Below are 20,477 nucleotides of genomic sequence, written 5' to 3'. Positions count from 1 at the left end.
TTTGGGTCCTAGTGTGTGCTGCTTGCTTTCCCTCAGCAGGATGGGGGGTGGGGGGAAGGGGAGGTCCTGTGGTCTCCCATAATGGTGGCTGTAAACTCCAGCCCTGTCCAAATGGAGCTTTGGGTGTGGTCATGGATGTTCCTCTGGCTTTCACCTCTGCTTCCAGTGACCCTCCTGCCTTGATTCCCAGGTAGCTGGGACTATAGGTACACACTACTGCACCCAGCACACTTCATCTTGGACAGCTTAATGCATCAAGGTGTGACCCAAGATGGGGTCCAGTCAGCTGCCTGGTGTCTGGTTTACCCCACCAAGATGGCCCCTGTGGCTTTCCCTCTAGGACAGCCCTGATCTGGAGGCAACTCAACTGAACAGTGTTTTCTTACAGGCCACGCAAGAGCAGCAGGCCTCACAGGGTCAAGTGGAAGTGGTGAACAGGAGCCTTGACTGAGCTGGCCTGTAACAGGGCTTGGTGCACGCAGGCCTGTTGTCCGGGGTCACCAGGGTAGGCTTCACTGCCACAGGCAGTTGCTTGTGGTTGTGCAAGGTCCAAATATGGATCCACAATCTTGAGGAACCGGGTGGAGAAGCTGTCAAAGGTGACTAAGCATGGCTTCAAGCGAAATGCTGGATTCAGAGCAGAGAGAGGGGACACTCTGTGTTCAGGGATTTAGTAACTTGACTTTCCTGGCCCTTTTTTTTACCAGGTGGGGATGAGGAGCAGCATGTAAAAGAAGGGCCGCGCACCAGGCTGCTCAGCGAACATTCAGTATGGGTCCTTGCACCCGCTAGGGCTGCTGTGAATTCCAGCCAGGCCCAGTGCAAGCCCACACTTTTCCTGTCCTACTGCCAAGCAGGCCGGCATCTGTGCCTGGAGGGGGGAAACAAGGTCAGGAGAGCTGACTAGGCAGGTCTGACTGGATTCTGAACGCATAGTGGCTGCACTCACAGGCGGACCAGAATGTAGAGGCGCAAATGGCACTTTCCTAAACGTATGGTCACATGAACAAACTACATTTAGGAAGAAAACTGACAAGTATTTCTGAATCCTCAAGATTCAGCAAAGCACTCCACGATGTTACACACACAGAAAACACAAGGACATGGTAGCTGTAAGTGGCTGTGTCCAGCTTCACAGCCCTCAATGTCACTTACGCCAATTTAAGGGTTGTTCCTAATTCTAGGGGTCTGACTGGTCTGCATGGCATGTAACTGCCGCTGCCACCATGATTTTCTGGAAAAACCATTCTTTTAGAAAAGTCCAGGGAACCACACATAGCATGTAGGGGCAGAATACGGTAGCAGCACTGGAACGCTGCTAGACTGCTCAGAACAAACCTGTTCTACAACTTACTAGAGAGATGCCAGCAGATGATGGAAAGCTGTGTGCGGTGTGGACAGGAACTTACTTACTCAGACTAAGTGGTCCTCACTGTGCCACGGCCCTGAGAGGGTCTAGGACCACTGTGGCTGGTGCTACTGCAGGAAGCAGCAGTCCCAAGTCCAGCTGTACAAAAAGCCACTTCTTCCCCTTAGTTCTGAAGAGTTCTCCCTTATTTTTTGTACAATGAACTCCAACCTCCACCTCCTTTGTCCTCTTATCAAGAAAACAACAGTGTTGAAATTGTGCTCTGAGCACCTGCTGGGGCATGGCTTTGCCCACCAAGCCAGGGAACCGCCGTTAACGACCCGTCTCACCATCCCCTTTGCTTAACTCTCACTTCACCCTGCCACACACTGCGGTTCTCCCAGCACAGTACCAACAGGTGTGTTCGATTAGCCTAGTGATCATACTTATTGTCTATGACTCACCTCTGTAACCAAAGGACCCACCATTTTGACGGGCAGAGAATCATTCCTCCCCATGCTGAAGTCAATCCCAAGAACATTTAAGCTGCTGAAACTTTACATTGAAAAAAATCTCCAATCCTTCAATTAAGGCAGCATTTAATTAATCTTACAGTAAGTGTTTCTTGAAGAGAAGACAAAGGCTGCTCCAACAGATCTCCTTATAGTGAATACAAAATCCAGGGACACTATGTCTGCACTTACCCAGCTCTGAACACGTGAGACCAAGTGAGAGGCGAGCAGCTGCCTCGTGAGCCCCCACCAGTGTCTGAGAAAGGACGTGGTAAATAACGGCAGAGGCACCCAGGAGACCTGTTTATTTAATCACACCAGTGGATCTTTCGGCTACATGTCTACCTTTTTTCTTTATTCTTCAGATTCTCCAGGCTTGCGAATGTCATCAATCTTCAAAATCATTCTGACCATTTGTGTTGCAAGAGATATCTGTTGCTTTTTGCCAATTAAGGTTTCTATGACATGCTGCTGTTTCATATCTGAAAAATACAAGCAAAGGAGTTAATCTTAGCACACACACTTGGTATCAACAAGCAGCTTCAACATAAGGATTACATAGGTTAAGAAGTATGGGTGGGCATGGCGGTGTAGGCCTGCAAGGCCTGCAGCCCCAGTTACAAGGGAAGCTGAGGCAACAAGGTTGCAAGGACTCCCAACCTGCGAAGGTGCCGAAATGCAAAATATTCCTGAGAAATGCTAATTCCGGGCTGGGAAGGTGGTTTAGTGATAGAGCGCTTGCCTTGCATGCATAAGGCCCTGGGTTCGATTCCTCAGCACCACATAAGCAAAAAGAAAAAAAGGCTGAAGTGCTATGGTGCTATGGCTCAAGTGGTAGAGCGCTAGCCTTGAGGTGAAGAGCTGAGGGACAGTGCCCAGGCCCAGAGTTCAGGCCCCACGACCGGACCCCCCCCCCCAAAAAAAAGAAATGCTAATTCCCAGGCTGGGAATGTGGTTTAGTGGTAGAGTGCTTGCCTACCATGCATGAGGCCCTGGGTTCAATTCCTCAGGACCCACATACACAGAAAAAAACTGGAAGTGGTGCTGTGGGTCAAGTGGTAGAGTGCTAGCCTTGAGTACTGTAAAAGCAGCTCAAGGACAGTGCCTAAGCCCTGAATTCAAGTCCCAGAACTGGCAAAAAAAAAAAAAGATGCTAATACCCAGAGACTTTCAATTCAGAGACATCAAATGCATGTCTGATGTGTTTTATTATTACAATCCTTGAGACCTATCCCAGCATGAAGTCAGAACATACACCCACTTCTGTGTGGGAACTGTCAAATCCTGTGCTTGATACTGACTCACAGGAATGCGGAAATGGCCTCCCGCATACAGGAATCCCAGGGCCACATTTTCAAGAAACTAAAAGGCTCCCCCCCACCCCAAACAAATGACAAAGCTGGTTGTCCTTCACAACAGTCAGTGCCATCATCTTTGGGATATCACCATATAGTATGCATAAACTCAACAGTCCAACTCACAGTCTGTATGACATCAGAACCACTTTGATAGAGGGTTGTGTTCAACAGGAATTAGAACATTATAACATTTCTTTGGAAACACTGCAGTTACGCTTCTATCAAACTGAGTTTTATGTTGTTACAACGGATCATTCCTTAGGTAATCAACTTAAACGTTCCACATCCCAGGACCTGACTACCCAGTGTGTTTGTGGACATGAAGAGATGAAAACCCACTGTGTATTATGCTATACATGCACACAGTACACAAATACTAAATGTAAAAATACAAATATACATGTCACACAAAGAGCAGGACAGTCCCTCACCATTTGTCCCCTTGTGCAAGCAGTCGATCCCAAGCGCAGGGTTGTTCTCCTTGACTTGTCTGGCTCGGACTTCAGTCATGGTCTGGATGGGATTCATGCCGCTGTTTTCGGAAAGGGCCATGGGGATGACCTCCAATGCATCTGCGAAAGCTCTCATGGCGTACTGCTCCAAGGTTGGGCACTGGCAAGGCACAGGGGCGGTGAATACATGCGGCAAAACCAAACTTACTATAGGTAAGCCTAACTATACTACAAAGTGAAAAACTCATGAAGAATTTAAGAATAAGGTCTCCTGAACAGTGTGTGTGTGTCTGTGTTTGTGTGTGATGGCAGAGGCTTGATCTTTAAGACCTCTTGTTCTTCAGGCTGGTGCTCTACCACTGTGAACCAGAGTGCCACTTTCAGTTTTTGAGTGGCTAGTTGGAGTCTCACAGGTACTCTTCTGCCCTAGCTGGCTTTGAACCGCAATCCTCAGATCTCAGCCTCCTAAACAGCTAGGATTACAGGTGAGTCACCAGTGCCCAGCAGGCCGCTTGTTCTTGCTTGGCTTTTTCACTTGTAACTTGTACCTCTAAACATTTGAATCCTACCACCAGTCTGACACTTTACTGGTTAATTGGAGATTCAGTCTCAGATTTTTCTACCCATGCCTGCTTAAGCCATGCTTTTCTGATCTCAGCCTCCTGAGTAACTAGGAGGACAGGAGCTGCTGGCATGCATCCCGCCCCCCCCCCCCCCCCAGTCTTGGAGCTTGAGATAAGTGCCTGGGTGCTGTCCCTAAGCTTTTGTGGACAAGGCTAGTGATGCTCTAGCACTTTAAGCCACAGCTCTACTTTCAGCGGTTTGGAAGTTAATTGGCGATTAAGAATCTCAGACTTTCCTGCCTAGGCTGGCTTTGAACTGTGATCCTTCAGAGCTCAGCCTCCTGAGTAGCTAAGATTATAAGCGTGAGCCACTAGCACCTAGCTTGCTTGAGTCTTTTTAACACATCAGAAGATCAAGCAATCATTCACTACACAATAAAGATATAGATGCTTACTTTTTTAAATCATTCCATTAATCTGGAATGGCTGAAAATGGCCAAGGAATACTAACTTACAGTGACCTGAATAAGGTATAGCATGAGAATCAATTTAGGTTAAAATCCATTACATATGACTCAGGCTGCTTTTGTTCATTCAGTTAGCAGTTGTGGTATTCCACAAGCTAGAAGTGCCTAAGGTGCCTAAGTCTTTTACCTTGTCTGCTTCTTGGCTGACCGCCAAAGCACAGGAGATTTCTGCAGCACCTCCCCCATATACCACGCGATTATCACGGATGAGGTTCCGGATGACACACAAAGCATCGTGAAGAGACCGTTTTGCTTCCTCAATGATCTGGGGAGAAATTCTATGTAAATTAGTGTGGCCAAGACCATTTGCCACAGAGCCAAGTATCTGCTATGTCTGGGTTAGGCTAAGTGCTGACCAAGCCCAGCAATATTCTCAAGGGTCCATCTTTTTAACCATCGTGGTTAAAAACAAATAGAAAGGGTAGGTTATCCCAATCTCTATCATACCTTTCCTTCTCATAACATAGTTAGAAAAAGATTCTTACAACAATCTACATTTATCACAATATGCTAAAAATCTCATTAGCATTTATTTCGATTTTCTCTCTAAGTGACAGCAGGAAAGCAACTTGGCATCTTAGTGGTATTTAGTAATTTTTTTTCCTTGCAGGGCTACAGACTGAACCCTGGGCCTGTGCATGCTGGACCACTGTACTGCCACTGAACTACAACCCTAAGCCTCTGGTTTCAGAGACAGCACCTCACTATGGAGCCCAGGCTGGCCTTGAACTCTTTACAGGCAATTATCACCATGCTCAGCTAGTCTTCTGTAACTTTACCCCATGATACACCATTGCTTGAGAAAAATGGTTTTTTAAAAGAAATAATAACTTTATCTTAGTCAAATTCATTATGTGCAAAAAAGCCAAGAATGTCCTTAAAAATCAGAACAAAGAATGGAAGTCTTACCATCTTATTTCCTCCTCTAATGAAAATGGTTACGGCCCTGGAGTTCTTACACTGCTCGATGACCAGCATCTTGTCTTTAGTTGTACCGAATGAGATCTCCTGTACGAGACCGGCAAAGCCCAGCTTCTCTTTTGTGAGCTCCGAGAACCGGGGAACTATCCGCCCGCCCGTGGCGATGGCAATCAGCTAATTGGGTGGGGCAGAAAGAAGGATGAAGACAAGTATTGGTGGATACTGGCGATCTTTCAAAACTGGGTCACAAGTAAGCTAAACCTAACCTAGGACTCCCTTGTCAACAGAATTACTGTACTATTTTTTTTAACTGTTAGTCGTGGGGCTTGAACTCTGGGCCTGGGCACTGTCTCTCAGCTTTTCAGCTCAAGGCTAGCGCTCTACCCCTTGAGCCACAGCACCACTTCCTTACTGTACTATGATGGGGGGAAAATTTCCTGTGCATGGTGAGTACCTCATTAGGTGAACAGATTAAAGTGCTGGGTGTGTCTTGGTCTCCTCTGGCGCTGCCCGGCTCTTACTGGCATAGCCCTCCCTCCCTCAGCTCACATCCTCCATGCTAGGAGGGTTGTTAGTACTCAGTCACCACAGAAAGGCAACAAGAAGGCCAGGGGAGAGGACTGGAAAGCTATTCAAGATGCCATGCTTCTAGCACTTCCTTGCTCTCTAGCTCCTACTGCTCCCCTAACCCAAGCCTCGCATGAGGTCAGTTATTTCAGAATCCTGTGCACACCCAAAGCTCAGCCCCACGCCCAGGAAGGTGCTCCTGTGGGGCTCCCTACCTCGATCTCAGGTCCTCCAACCCAGCGAACCGCAGGCAGGTTGTTCTGAAGAAGTAAATGATTGGCTTCGTCGTCAAAGCCCCACTGGCAAATAGCTAGGTTAGCACCAGTTTCTTTAATCTGGGAAAGGAAATTCCATAATCATATTAACAAAAATTAAGCCTTACATACAGAGTTTGGGAAAAAAAAAGATGCATCATTGTCATGTAGGTACAAATAAAAGCTGGGTGCTGGTGGCTCACACGTATAGTCCTAGCTACTCAGGAGGCTGAGATCTGAGGATCACAATTCAAAGCCAGCCCACTCAGGAAAGTCTGTGAGACTCTTATCTTCAATTAATCACAGAAAAAGCAGGAAGTGGCACTATGGCTCAAGTAGTAGAGTGCTAGTCTTGAGCAAAAGGAGTTCAGGGACAGCATCCAGGCCAAGTTTAAGCCCCAGGACTGGCTGGCAAACAAAACAGAGAAGCTGCGCACCAGTGGCTCACTCCTGTAATCTTAGCAACTTGGGAGGCCAAGATCTGATGACTGTAATTTGAAGCTAGCTGGGGCAAGAGGCTGAGATCTGAGGATCACAATTCAAAGCCAGCCCAGTCAGGAAAGTCTATGAGACTCTTAATCTCCAATTAATCACAGAAAAAGCAGGAAGTAGTGCTATGGCTCAAGTGGTAGAGTGCTAGTCTTGGACAAAAAGGCCCAGAGTTCAAGTCCCAGGTCCAGGAGTGAGGGGGTGGGTGAAGCAGAGAAAAGAGAAAGAGGGAAACACACGAATGCTTATTTTTCTATTGGTTCCAATCTCTAGCTACAAACAATAATTCATGCCAAACTCACTATTAAGAAGCAAGACAAAGACGTGTCAAGAAAGCCAATGCCCACCCGGTGGGTTTATCAGCTCTGCCCTGTCCTAAGCACTTAAAGTATTTTTCACTTGTGTGCTTGAAATAAAATCAGTGTTATGACATGTTTTTCTGCCCCTTGCTTACCTCACTGGAATGGAACAGTACTCCGAGGATCAAGAAAGAATTGTTTACAGATCCAGAGACAAGCAACCTTGCTTTTTATTTTTTTGGTGGTCATGAGGCTTGAACTCTGGGCCTGAATGCTGTCCCTCAGGCTCTTCAGCTCAAGGCTAGTGCTCTGCCACCTGAGCCGGTTTACTGGAGATAAGAGACTCACAGACGTCCCTGCCCGGCATTGAATTGTGGTCCTCAGATCTCAGTCTCCTGAGTAGCTAGGATTGCAGGTATGAGCCACCAGCACCCAGCTCAACATTGCTTCTTAATGAATGATCTGTAGAGCTAAGGTTGGCTTTGAACTCACGGTCTTTTTGTCTCTGCTTTCTAAATGCTGTGGTTAGGAATGCTTCTGGTAAGAAGCACATATCCACTGTGCAAGTAAAGGCCTACAAATGCTTTTTCTCAAGAAGGCAATGTGACAAATAGACCGGCCCTCCCGTGGAGACCACTTGAATGGTTTATTGCAGGACAAATCCCCTCCCCTCCCCACCCCGCCCCAACCTGGTATCTATCTGCCCTCTAGGAATGCAGGCTATCAACAATCAACAGCATTCAGTATGCAGTGGTTCTTTCTTAGCCACCTGCGAATGCCCAACCTGACCTATCCAAACTTCCAACTGTCATTTTCTCCTTCAGTGTCTCAGCCACTATTCCCCTGGCCCAGCTCAGAGGTTGCCAATAGGCTTCAACCAGTCACTGGCTATTCTTATGCAAGTGAGCCATGCTCCTGCCTCAGCCAGGAATGCTCCTCACAGACGGCACTCTCATTTCCTAGAGGCCTTCTCTGAGCAGTATCTGTGTTAACAAGAGTTTGGTTCAGTTATACACCAGTGCCTACAATAAAAGGCACCATTAAGAAATAAATGAGCCAGAGGCTGGGAAAGTAGCTCAGCGGCAGAGTGCATGCCTTGCAAGCATGAAGCCCTGGGTTCGATTCCTCAGCACCGCATACACAGAAACAGCTGGAAGTGGTGCTATGGCTCCAGTGGTAGAGCGCTAGCCTTGAGCTAAAGAGCTGAGACAGCGCCCAGGCCCAGAGTTCAGGCCCCATGACCGGCAAAATAAAAAAAAAAATTAAAAAAAAAAAAAATGAACCAGGCGCCAGTGGCTCATGCCTGTAATCCTAGCTACTCAGGAGGCTGAGATCTGAGGATCACAGTTCAAAGCCAGCCTGGGCAGGAAAGTCCCTGAGACTCATCTCCAATAAACCACTAGGAAACCGGAAGTGATGCTGTGGGTCAAGTGGTAGAGCACTCGCCTTGAGCTGAAGAGTACAGGGACAGTGCCCAGGCCCAGAGTTCAAACCCCACGACCAAAAAAAAAAAAAAAAAAAAAAAAAAAAAAAAAAGTGAATCCAGTAACTCCCTAAGAGAATAAAAAACCTTTAGTGTTTGCTATGATAAATAATGTTCCAACCATCATCTTTGTTCACATACCCTAAAGGATTAGTGCTTAAAATTCCCCAGTAGATTCCCAAAAGGAACTGCTTTGCCAAAATGCAGGCCCATTTGACTCATGTTATTATTTTTATGACTTCACCTGAACAGACTATACTGTCTGCTATTTGTAGCCAAAAAAATGAAGCATCAAGATGGCAACTAAGGTTAGTGCCACACTAACCACACTCATGTATGAAATCTTGTCGTCCGGGAGTTTACTGTTCACTAAGGACTGCTACTTACTTGGTCAATCATCTCTTCAAACTTCTCCTTTTCGTATTTCTGAAGAGCTTTGTAGTCGTCCACAGAGGTCACATCCAGCTTGTGCTTTGTCTTTGGTTTAGGTGGTTCAAATGGACATGTGAGAATTGCAATCTTCGCATCTTCCACTTTCTATGGAGAAAAAGAAAAACAATTCAACACATTGGGAGTTTTTTTGGTGCTAGTACCAGGGCTTAAACTCAGGACTGTGTGCTTTTGCTTAGCTTTTTGGCGCACAGTTGATGCTCTACCATGAGATATTTTGCAATTCCAGCCTTTTGCTGGTTATTTGAAGAGAAGTGTCTCATAGATTTATCTGCATAGACAGATTCTCAGATCTGTCTCCTGAGCAGCTAGGATTATAGGCATGAGTTACAGACACCCAGCTCCTATCAAATGGATTTGAGAGTTAACACAGAATGAAGCCATGAAAGCAGTGACTTACTTTCGGCATCTGAGGGTGACTGAAATCTTTATCCACAATTACGCCCTTGATCAGTTTGGTGTCCTCCAGCCTCCCGCCCACTTTGCCTTCCACTTTGATGAGCTCAAAGTCAACATCTCTCCGCTCCATGTCGGCCACAGTGAGGACTGCATTCACAGCGATCTCAGCCATTTGTCGGTGACAGCTGTTAACCCTGATAAAAACACCACAGAACTTCTCACATACATTTCACAACTGCTGTGACCGGAGCAGAACCCATCACCGAATAGAATTCACAGTATTTTGCAAATCTAAAGATGTCCACTTTTCTATAAAGGGAGATTATAGCCTACATTTTCAACCATTTGGGGGCAGTAACTATCAACCTAGTCCATGGACCCCAAGAGTGGACCATAATGTGAGTGAAGAAAAATGTTCACTTTTTACTAACTGAAAGTTACCGTTTCCTTAAGGTACACAAAAGACCAATGTAGCATGGGACAAACATTTTAACAATAGTTTCCTAAGTTCAACTAAAATAGGAAAGACAAATCACGTAGGCAAAGTACTAAATCTGAGCTGTTAACACTTGAAGACTGCTGGATAAATTTAGTCCGGAAAAACCACAGGGAAGCCTAGCACTTAAAATGCAATGTCTGACATCTCATGTCATCCAGAAAAGAGAAACAGGGAGCCAAAAATGTCAACATCAAAGCAAAGTATTTTCCTCTGTTTTCATTTGACCACTATCAAGACAATCTGAGCATTTTCTATAGCAAAGACCTATAAATACAGCTGGGTGGACTTAGCGGTAGAGTGCCTGCCTACCATGCATGAAGCCCTGAGTTCGATTCCTCAATGCCACATAAACAGAAAAAGTCAGAAGTGGTGCTGTGATTCAAGTGGTAGAGTGCTAACCTTAAGCAAAAGATGAGGGACAGTACCCAGGCCCTGAATTCAAGCCCCAGGACTGGGGGTGAAGGGGAATGGGGTGGGGTGGGGTGGGAGAATACAGCTGGGTTATATAAGGGCTCTAATAGACCAGGTTCAGCTTAAACGGAAAGGTTAAGATTCATGTAGTTTAAGTAATAAGAATACCATTTTTTCATGAGGACTTAAGTGGGCCAGAGACGGCTCATGGTGACCCAGCCTTGAGCTGAAGAGCTGAGGGACAGTGCCCAGGCCCAGAGTTCAGGCCCCATGACAAAAAAATAAATTAAAAAATAAAATCATTTGTCCGCTGGGCGTGGTGGCTCTCGCCTGTAATCCTAGCTATTCAGGAGGCTGAGATCTGAGGATTGCTGTTCAAAGCCTGCCAGGAGATTCTTATCTCCCCAATAAACCACTAGAAAACCGGAAGTGGTGCTATGGCTCAAGTGATACAATGCTCGCCTTCAGCTGAAGGACAGAGCCCAAGCCCAGAGTTCAAGCCCCACTATCGACAAAAAAAAAAAAAAAAGGCTCATGGACTTTCCTGGCCTGGCTGATTGAACTGTGATTCTCAGATGTCAGCCTCCTGAGTAGCAAGGATTACAAGCATGAACTACTGGTGCCCAGCTTACCATACTTCATTGTTACAGTTATACTACCTTATGGCAATTCTGTATAAGTTTTGATTTTATGCCTTGGTGACACCAGGGAAGCCAGCAAACAGAAGCAATTATGCAAACATTGAAATCACCTGGCAAATCAACTAAGACTATCTTTCCTTGGCTGTAATACTAAGATACTTTACATCTATGTGTGAAGATTGCTAAGTCATCTCACTGAAAGGTGCTGAATGACAGGCGATGAGGGGTCAGAGAAAGAGAAATAGAAGGGGTTATTCTCATCAAAACATATGCATGTGTATGCCGGGCGCCGGTGGCTCAGGCCTGTAATCCTAGCTACTCAGGAGGCTGAGATCTGAGGATCACAGTTCAAAGCCAGCCCAGGCAGAAAAAGTCAGCTGTGGCTCAAGCGGTAGAGTGCTAGGGACAGCACCCAGGCCCAGAGTTCAAGCCCCACGACTGAAAAAAAAAACAAACATATGCATGTGTGTCGCCATTTACATGGGGAAACTACTTGGTAAAAACACACATACAAGGCCATGCTGGGTATAGGTATCAACAGGGGTGGAGAGGATGAAAAAGGATGGGTGTGGGTGAAGTACTTTATATCTCTATATAAAAACAGAATGAGACTTGTTGAAACTGTTTTAAGGGAGAAGGCAAAGAGCGAGGCGAGGTTGACGGTAAATTGCAGGCATGTATGAAAATGTCACATTGAAACTCCCCTACTGTAACGAATGTGTGCGGACAATAAGTAAGTTTTAGTAAAAGAAGCCTCTCTCTCCTTAGTATAAATTGAAACTGTGGACTCCTGAATTTGCTTGAATAAAATTTGTAAGCCCTTACCATGACTTTCTAGCAGAAAAACATGAGAAAGTGTCATGACAATTGGCAGAATGACCAAATAGGTCAAAAATTTAAACTACTAAAGTACTATTAAGTATACAAATATTGTCCTGACGATTTAAAACCCAACAGTAAAGTCAGCCTCCAATGAAAACACAAGATGCATATTATCTACATCCACATTAAAAACAAGGGGATTCAAAATCACAGAAACTTAAAATCAATACCAAGCACCAGCCAATTGACTGTTGCCTTTAGAAACCAATGGTTCTCATATACAATGTGTAACTGTAACTCTACCAACATGACACGCACACTTTGGAGCCCAGTGTAGTTTTGGCCGTCTGAATCAGGGGTTCAGTATTAACCCTGTCAACAAGGACATTGTCACTGATCTTGTCCAGATGCTCAATAGCAATACGGGCTGCCTGTTCATAGCCGTCTGCAATTCTGATTGGGTGGATGCCGCGGTCCAGCAACTGCTCAGCTTCTTCCAGCAAAGCACCAGCCAGCACTGCAGGCAGAGCAACAGACCACTAGTTTAGGAAAAACACAAACCTTTAGAGTAGGACAATCAATACGAGCTAGAAGCTACCCTGGAAATAAACCGAACAGACTATTCTGAAAGGGACTCCATCCCCACTTTTGATTCTGGTGAAGGTCTAATTGGTGGGTCTTCTCTTATAGACAAATGTTACTTCTCCCTGAGTGACATGTTAACTAGAAAATATAATATTGGAAGAATAATATATACACATATCTATGTATACACATATCTATGTATTTTTTGGGGTTGGTTTTGGGGCTTGAACTCTGGACCTGGGCACTGTCCCTTAGCTCTTCAGCTCAAGGCAAGTGCTCTTGCCACTTGAGCCACAGTGTCACTTCTGGTTTTCTGGTGGTTTGGACTTTCCTGCTTGGGCTGCCTTTCACCATGATCCTCAGATCTAAGCCTCCTGAGTAGCTAGGATTACAGGCATGAGCCACCGGTGCCTGCAAGAATAGTTTTAAAGGAAAAACAAGCAGTATTCCTGGGCTAGGGAAATAATGAAATAATCCTGGTATTAAGAGGACTGACAAATCTGTCTTTTTAATTCACTCTCCCTCCCTTCCTTTCCGCTCATTTTGATGCCTGTCAAACACGTATGTATTTTTTGTTACGGTACGAGAGGCAAGCACTGTACCACTTGAGCCATACCTGGAGCCCAATTGTTCTTATTTTGTTTTTTGAGGTAGGGCCAGGATCAACTTTTCTAACACTGGTCTCAAACCCTCTGGATGGGTGGGATTACAGACATGCACCACATGCCAGGGTACAGTTGGTTGGGAGGGGGACCAGTACTGGTGCTCTGAACTAACTCAGGGTTCCATGCTCGCCAGGCAAGCATACTATCAGCTGTGCCTCACTTGTAGCCCTTCTGGCTTATCTCATATGCTTTTGCCCAGTGCTACCTACAGACTGCCACCAGGTCCTATTTTATTTGTTCTTTGTTCAATCATTTGGGAATCTGCTGCAGAAAGTTAGAATTCTGTATTTTAGCATGTAGCCTGAGAACCAGGATATTCTCCAACAAAACTTCAATTTAACAGTAATACCCAGGACACTTAACATTGATACTACTACATAATCCATAATCCATAATCAAGTCCACCCACTTGTCTCAAACATCCTTGAGGGGCAAGGAACCTTTTTTATGCAAGGGCCAGTTGGATATTTATAACATTCTTTGTGGCTGAGTGCTGGAGGCTCATGCCTGTAATCTTGGCTATTCAGGAGGCTGAGATTTGAGGATCATGCTTCAAAGACAGCCCAGGTAGGGAAGTCCATGAGACTCTTAGAGCCAAAGAAACACCAATAACCTATAAATGGAGCTGTAGCTCAAGTGGCAGAGTGATAGCTCAAGGAGAGCATCCAGGGCTTGAGGTTCAAGCCCCAGGACTGGCACAAATCAACAAAAAACCCCAAACATCTGTGGACCATACACAATTATCAACACAGCCTGACAGGCCTGGAGCAGCAGAAGTGTAACATTAGGTGCCTGTGGTGCCTGTCCCATCACACACTGAATGACTTCCAGGGCCAGAGGCTCCCTATCCCTTCTTTGTAACTCAACAAACTGACCAGTCCCAATCAAAAACTGCACATTATCACTGGCTGTCCTGTCATATTGTTTAACGCCCTCATTTCCTCCAGACTTAAGCTTTGAAGTCTAGACCACTTGTTTTGGATTTGTCCAACCCATCCTCATAATATGATTCAGAGAAAATACTACCCTGTGATTGATTTTTAAATAGCTGTTATCTTCCACTGACCCACTCAGTTTATTATATGGATAGTAAAACTTGAGTGCAGGCTGATGTGTAAGTAGTCTGTGTAAAATTAAAACTTAAAGGGTATTTTATCTTCTTACCAACCACTCCCGTGGTTCCATCTCCAATTTCATCATCCTGGGATTTCGACAGTTCAACCATCAGCTTGGCAATTTGATGATCCACATCCATCATGCTTAGAATGGTGGCGCCATCATTGGTCACGGTCACGTCACCATCCTTGTCCACCATCATCTTATCCAGCCCTTAGAAGACAACAATGTTTAGGTTTCTGGGCAACCAATCCAAGAAGTAGTTAGAAAGATACACTCCTCCATCACTTATCATCTTTACACTATTAGAAACAAATAATTCAACAGCATAAAAAAATTCTGCATTAAGACATTCTTTTTTTTTTTTGCTTATGTGGTGCTGAGGAATCGAACCCAGGGCCTCATGCATTTCAAGGCAAGCGCTCTACCACTGAGCCACCTTCCCAGCCCTCTGCATTAAGACATTCTTAGAATGGCTAACCAAAATCAGCACATTGGAAAGAGCTATCTGGCTAAACCACAGGGGAGAAAAGGCTGAATGCACATTATAACTTTTAACAAGCCTGGAACACACTAAATACCATGTCTGGGTCAGAGTAGCTTCACACTTCCTCCCTGCACATTTCTAACAGATGCTTTCTTTTATGAACCTGGAGCCTTATGAATTGTAGAAAAGCAGTCTACAACTGAACTAAAGCCCAAACCTCCCTCCCTCCTCCACCTTTCCAGAGGCTGTATTGATTACAATTTAAAACTTTAGTTAAAAAATACATAGGGCTCTTACCATTTGGTCCCAGTGATGTTCTCATTGTATTCGCTACAGCCTTTGCAGCCATGATGTGAGACTAAATGAAACACCAAAAAAGCAAATATTCAGATACAAATTATTAATAGGTAGAAGCACCTAGCTTCTTATAAAACCTTTTTCTACTCTCTAGAAATTTCTACATTTAGAGGCTATACATCTAAGTGCTGTTAACATTTGCAAGTTCTATGAACCAAGTTCTTTGTATCATCTCATTTAACAGCAAGGTGGTAGGTCCTTTCATAATCCCTTTGACAGTAAACACAGACACACCAACCATAGGTCTTGCAGAGTCTAACTGTAAACATGCAGCACCGTGAACTCTGACACCAAGGCCCACTGTACAAACAGTTTCCTCGGCCAACAGGATCTCCACACAGCCAACCTTGCCTGCCGAAGTAGTCTTGAATAGTAAACAACCAATGAGCAGGGATTCTGAGGGCACACATCAGGTAGACTGTTCTGTTTACCCCGCTTATTCTTGTGCCTGAAAAATCTTCCACGTTTGAAATTCCAATTAGAGCTCAGAGTTAGCCATCAGAAATACTAGAGTAAATTATCTGGTATCCTTCTCACTCCATTTAACTAAGTGGCAGGTGCAATCATTCAGCATTTTTGATCAAGGCCAGTATTTTACCACTTGAGCCACAGCTTTGCTTCTGGCTTTTGGCTAATTAACTGAACTGGACATAAGAGTCTCACATTTTCCTGCCCAGACTGGCTTAAGCCATGATCCTTAGATCTCCGTCTCTTGAAGAGCAATGATTACATGCACGAGTCACTGGCAACCAGTTACAAATTATGTTTTAAGGGGAAAAGAGAAGTAGATAAGGTAATACGGCAAATAGGAGAGATACCAAAATACGGTTTGCCTTACAGCTTGGGAAAGTGGAAATCTTTCTTCTTTTTATAGACAAAATTTAAAGATCAAGGCATCATGGTTCAGTTACAGATTCAGTAAAAAGATTCATGATTCTGTATGTCCTGGAGTGCTTGAACTGAGGACCTGAGCACTGTCTCTTAGCTTTTGTGCTCAACCACTCGAGCCACAGCTCCACTTCCAGCTTTTCAGTGGTAAACTGGAGATGAGTCTCATGAACTTATCTGCCAAAGTTGTCTCTGAGCCATGTTCTTTAGAGCTCAGCCTCCTGAGCAACTACAATTACTGGTATGATCCACTTGTGCCTGTCTCTAAGATTTTGTTGGCTGAGGAAGGTATTTAGCTTGCTTTGTTTTGAGTCAGTTTTAGAACATGACCCCTTAATAAACCAAGTACTGTATGTGTATGTGTGTGTATGAATATATATATATATATATATTATATATATTGTTGGTTATGTGGCTTGAACTCTGGGCCTGGGAGATGTCCTTCAGCTCTTCAGCTCAAGGCTAACACTCTACCACTTGAGATACAGTGCCACTTCTGGTTTTCTGGTGGTTTATTGGAGATAAGAGTTTCATGGACTTTCCTGCCTAGGATGTCTTTGAACTGCAACCCTCAGTTCTCAGCCTCCTGAGTAGCTAGGATTACAGGGGTGAGCCACCAGCACCCAGCCTTACTGTTTGTATTTTTAAGAAAAGTTACTATACAGCGAAGTGTCATATACAACTGAAGAGTCTTAACAAAATACTTGCTGCCTTTTATGGCTCTAAATGTTAAGGGAAAAAGTGTAACCTTTACCCATTCAAGGTATTATGGTTACAATGTTGTCTTCAGTGTGTCATGGCCTTTGGTCTCCCCTTGTAGGGTTACAAGTACATATCCTTACACTCAGGGCTTCAATAGCACTCAAGTGGGCCAACCTTAGAGAAACAAATGCTCATGAAATTGTCCAAATAGCCTTAAATCCTGATTTCCACCTTCTAGGAAAATCAATGGTAGCCTCACTGCAGGTTCATTACTTTGTGGGGAAATTCTCCTGCCAGGCTCCTTCCACTAAAATTTAGGCTAATGGCAACAAAAACCTAAAGGTAACCAAGCTTGAGAAGATCTTCCATGCTCCCAAACATAACTAGGCTATTTGCTCCAAAATAGGCTCCTTCCTATAGGCTCCTTCCTTTCTTTTCCACTCTTGCCATCACCAACCCAACTGAGACCCAAAGCACCCTCTGGAATGCCAAGATGTGTTTTGTTTCACTCCTCTGATTCAGGTTCACCAAACATCTAGCTAGCCAGATTCTCCGCAGATATGCTCAAGTTGAAGAGTGCCACCTTTGTTTTCAAAGCTCTTCACATCCCAGACTTAGCTTCTTTTTGGGGACAACAGGCTGTGACTGTTCCTCAAATATCTTCTCATTCCCTCAGAAGTGATACACAGAAAGCTCCCCACCCAGCAAAATCCTGAGCAAACCTGGGCGGCAGTACTGAAGTATGAACTTGAGACCCACTCTTATGCTCACAGCCAGTGCTCTATCATTTGAGATTCATGTCCAATTCTGACTTTTTTGCTAGTTAATTGGTGAAAAGAGTCTCAGAATTTTGTTGTTGTTCAGACTAGCTTCAAATTAAGATCCCTAGATGTTAGTCTCCTGAGTAGATATGATCATAGATATGATCTATCAGCTTGAGCTGTGAGCCAATCAACCTTTTAACAATTGAAGCTGGGTGCCAGTGGCTCAGTCTGTAGGTGGTTTGAAGCCAGCAGGAGCAGCACATCCAAGTCCCTGCCTATGACACTCATCGCTAAATAACCATCCAAAAAATCAGAAGTGGAGCTGTGGCTCAAGTGGTAGTGCTAGTAGTCCTGAGTAAAAAAGCCGAGGGACAGTGCCCAAGCCCAGTATAAGCTCTAGTACTGCCATGTCCCCCTCACCCCCACCCGCCAGGTGTGTGTGCGCGCGCACGTGCATACACACACACACACACACACACACACACACACACACACACACACACACACACTAGAAACAACTCAAACGTTCAATAATCCTTATCTGATACCCCATTTATTATGTTGTAAAAGACACAACTAGCAGGGGACTGGTAGCCTAAGCCTACAGAACTCAGGAGGCCCCTGTCTTTTGCCAGTCCTTGAACTCAGAGCTTGGGCACCATCCCTGAGTTTCTTTTGCTCAAGGATAGCTCTCTACCACTTGAGCCACAGCATCACTTCCAGGAAACAATAGAATTTTAAAGAGGATAATAATCATAGGCAAATGTTTCTTGGGTTGGGGTCAATTTGTTGTCTCTCAACAGGACAATGTATGGACACTGGTTAGCAATGCCAGTAAAGTGCAGTCTTACTACACTGTTCCAGATCCCTACCTCTGACTCAGAAATGGACTTAGACCACCACTGTGCTCTTTAGTAGCTTTGTCTAAGTTCTCAACTACTCTGGTTCTAAGCGTTTGATTTTGCAAACTCAACCATTTCAAAGTGAGCGTACATGCAACAACCCATAATTAACACAAAATGGCAGCTGTAATGATTTTTATTATTATTTTTTGCTGGTCCTGAGGTTTGAACTTAGGATCTAGGTGTTGTCCTTGAGCTTATTTTGCTCAAGGCTAGTGCTCTATCACTTGAACCACAGTGCCACTTCCAGCTTTTTTCTGTGTACTTTACAGGACTTTTTTTTTGGCTGGGCTGGCTTTGAACCACGATCCTCAGGTTTCAGGCTCCTAAGTAGCTAGGATTACAGTTGTGAGCCACCAGCTCCCTCCTGGCTCTAACTTTAACTTGTTATGTATGTACTGGGAGTCTGTTTAGGTGAAAAATGAAATTGAATGTGTAATGCAGATAGCTTGCAACTTCTTTTAGCCCTGGAAAACAAACAGATACTGATTATCAAGACTCAACTACAGTGTGGCCAATTCTTCAAATGACCCTATTTAATAGCTATCAAGTCTTCAGCATGATGAAAAAACTGCAATGTCTTAAGTCTGAGGACCTCTATGATTTCTAAACCAGTTTAAGTAAAAACCACAAGACACCAAATAAAGAAGCACATTTCAGATCTGGTGCACATATGTGTGGGTGATCCATCATCTAGCCTTCATTCCTTCTCTAGCTTTGCACGGATTCAAATTCCTTTGCCTTCCTTATCCCTTTTTTTCACTTTGTATCAAATGTTGATTTGCTCTACTTAAAAGTCTGCTGAAAGGGCTGGGAAAGTGGCTCAGTTGGTAGAGTGCTTGCCTTGCATGCATGAGGCCCTAAGTTCGATTCCTCATCACCACATAAGCAGGAAGAGAGGGAAGTGGCGCTGTGGCTCAAGTGGTAGAGCGCTAGCCTTGAGCTGAAGAGATGAGGGACAGCGCCCAGGCCCAGAGTTCAGACCGACAAAAAAATAAGTCTGCTATGGGGAGCATTCATGACGAACGATTATAGCCTCCAGTACCCAGTGATGCACTGGAACCATCACACTGTTCCTCCACTCAACTGACCGTCCTGCGTGTTCCTGCCCAAACGGTTCCATCTCTCGAGGCTCCAGCTCTCGCCTGTTCAAAAATATTGCCCTTGGGGGCCTCCTCTTTCCTGCCACTCACTCGTCCTTACGAGTTTTCTACCTTGAGGAGTAACGCTAGTTTTTAGGGCGCCGAGTCTAGGGGTGCACCATTCGCAAATGCACTCAGGGATGGGAAGGGCCACATCTACAAAGAAAGAGACAAAGAACACGTCCTTCCCCTTTGGGGGTTGCTGAGAGCACAGCAGGTGGAGATCAGCGTGGCCGGGCCAGGCGGCCGCGGCTTCTCCCGGAGCGCGGTGCGGTGCGATGCGGGGCGGGACCCGGGCAGGGCCGGCGCGGTGCGGGGAAGCGGGAGGCTCCTCCGGGAACCGCAGTGAGGCTGCCCCGCCCGACTCCGAGGGCGCTCGCAGCACACCCTAACCCCCCATCCGTCAAGGAAGCGCCAAGCGCGGACCCCGACTCCCCGAAAGGAGGAGGTGCTCGGCCCTTCCGGGCAGCACATGGCAGAACCGCTCCCAGGTTCGCGCAGGCGCACAGGCGCTCCGGCGGCCGTCTGCCTACATTCCCAGCTAGCGGGCCCCGGGCCGTTACCTTGAGGGCCTCAAGTCCCATAAGACGAGACTTGCGGTCCTGGTCCTTGATGATGAGGAAAGGGCGCCCATATTCGTCGAAGGCGAGGGTCCCCACGGACGTCATGGTGCAGCAGCAGGAGTTACTTGCCCAGCGCCGGCAGAGACCACTCCCGGAACCGCGAACGCGCCGCCTTCTCGCGGGAAAGGATCCACAGCGCGCGCATGCGCAGGGCAGCTCCCGCGAGACTTATTTTTCAACGGCGATTAATTTAACGCCAGACAGTACCTTCTGGAAGCGCCGGCCTTTGGAAACTTCCATCACCCAGAAGG

General features: G+C 45.6%; 1 protein-coding gene across 1 annotated transcript; it reads right to left on the bottom strand.

Moving 5' to 3' along the window:
* Positions 1-2,146: 2,146 nt before the first annotated feature.
* Positions 2,147-20,351, bottom strand: Cct5 (chaperonin containing TCP1 subunit 5). Its single transcript, XM_070042174.1, has 11 exons — positions 20,167-20,351; positions 15,146-15,206; positions 14,410-14,574; positions 12,314-12,512; positions 9,624-9,816; positions 9,161-9,310; positions 6,464-6,583; positions 5,670-5,855; positions 4,888-5,025; positions 3,650-3,830; positions 2,147-2,342 (listed from the first exon to the last, which is right to left on the bottom strand). The coding sequence occupies exons 1-11, from the start codon at positions 20,269-20,271 to the stop codon at positions 2,215-2,217; spliced, it is 1,626 nt and encodes a 541-aa protein (XP_069898275.1). The 5' UTR covers positions 20,272-20,351; the 3' UTR covers positions 2,147-2,214.
* Between the last annotated feature and the right edge of the window lie 126 nt (positions 20,352-20,477).

This window comes from Dipodomys merriami, unplaced genomic scaffold (assembly GCF_024711535.1).
Source record: "Dipodomys merriami isolate MVZ:Mamm:240054 unplaced genomic scaffold, mDipMer1.0.p SCAF_32, whole genome shotgun sequence".
Lineage (NCBI taxonomy): Eukaryota > Metazoa > Chordata > Mammalia > Rodentia > Heteromyidae > Dipodomys > Dipodomys merriami.
The sequence above is the reverse complement of the archived record's forward strand: the minus strand, read 5'-3'. Positions and strand labels throughout refer to the sequence as shown.

What these genes read in the sequence shown, in the direction of transcription:
- Cct5 (XM_070042174.1), bottom strand. Translation starts at nt 20,271, where the DNA reads ATGACGTCCGTGGGGACCCTCGCCTTCGACGAATATGGGCGCCCTTTC. An exon ending in TGGGACTTGAGGCCCTCAAG is followed by an intron (nt 15,207 to 20,166) that starts GTAACGGCCCGG and finishes TGTTTCATTTAG; the next exon opens with TCTCACATCATGGCTGCAAA. An exon ending in TTGGAGGACCTGAGATCGAG is followed by an intron (nt 5,856 to 6,463) that starts GTAGGGAGCCCC and finishes CCACCCAATTAG; the next exon opens with CTGATTGCCATCGCCACGGG.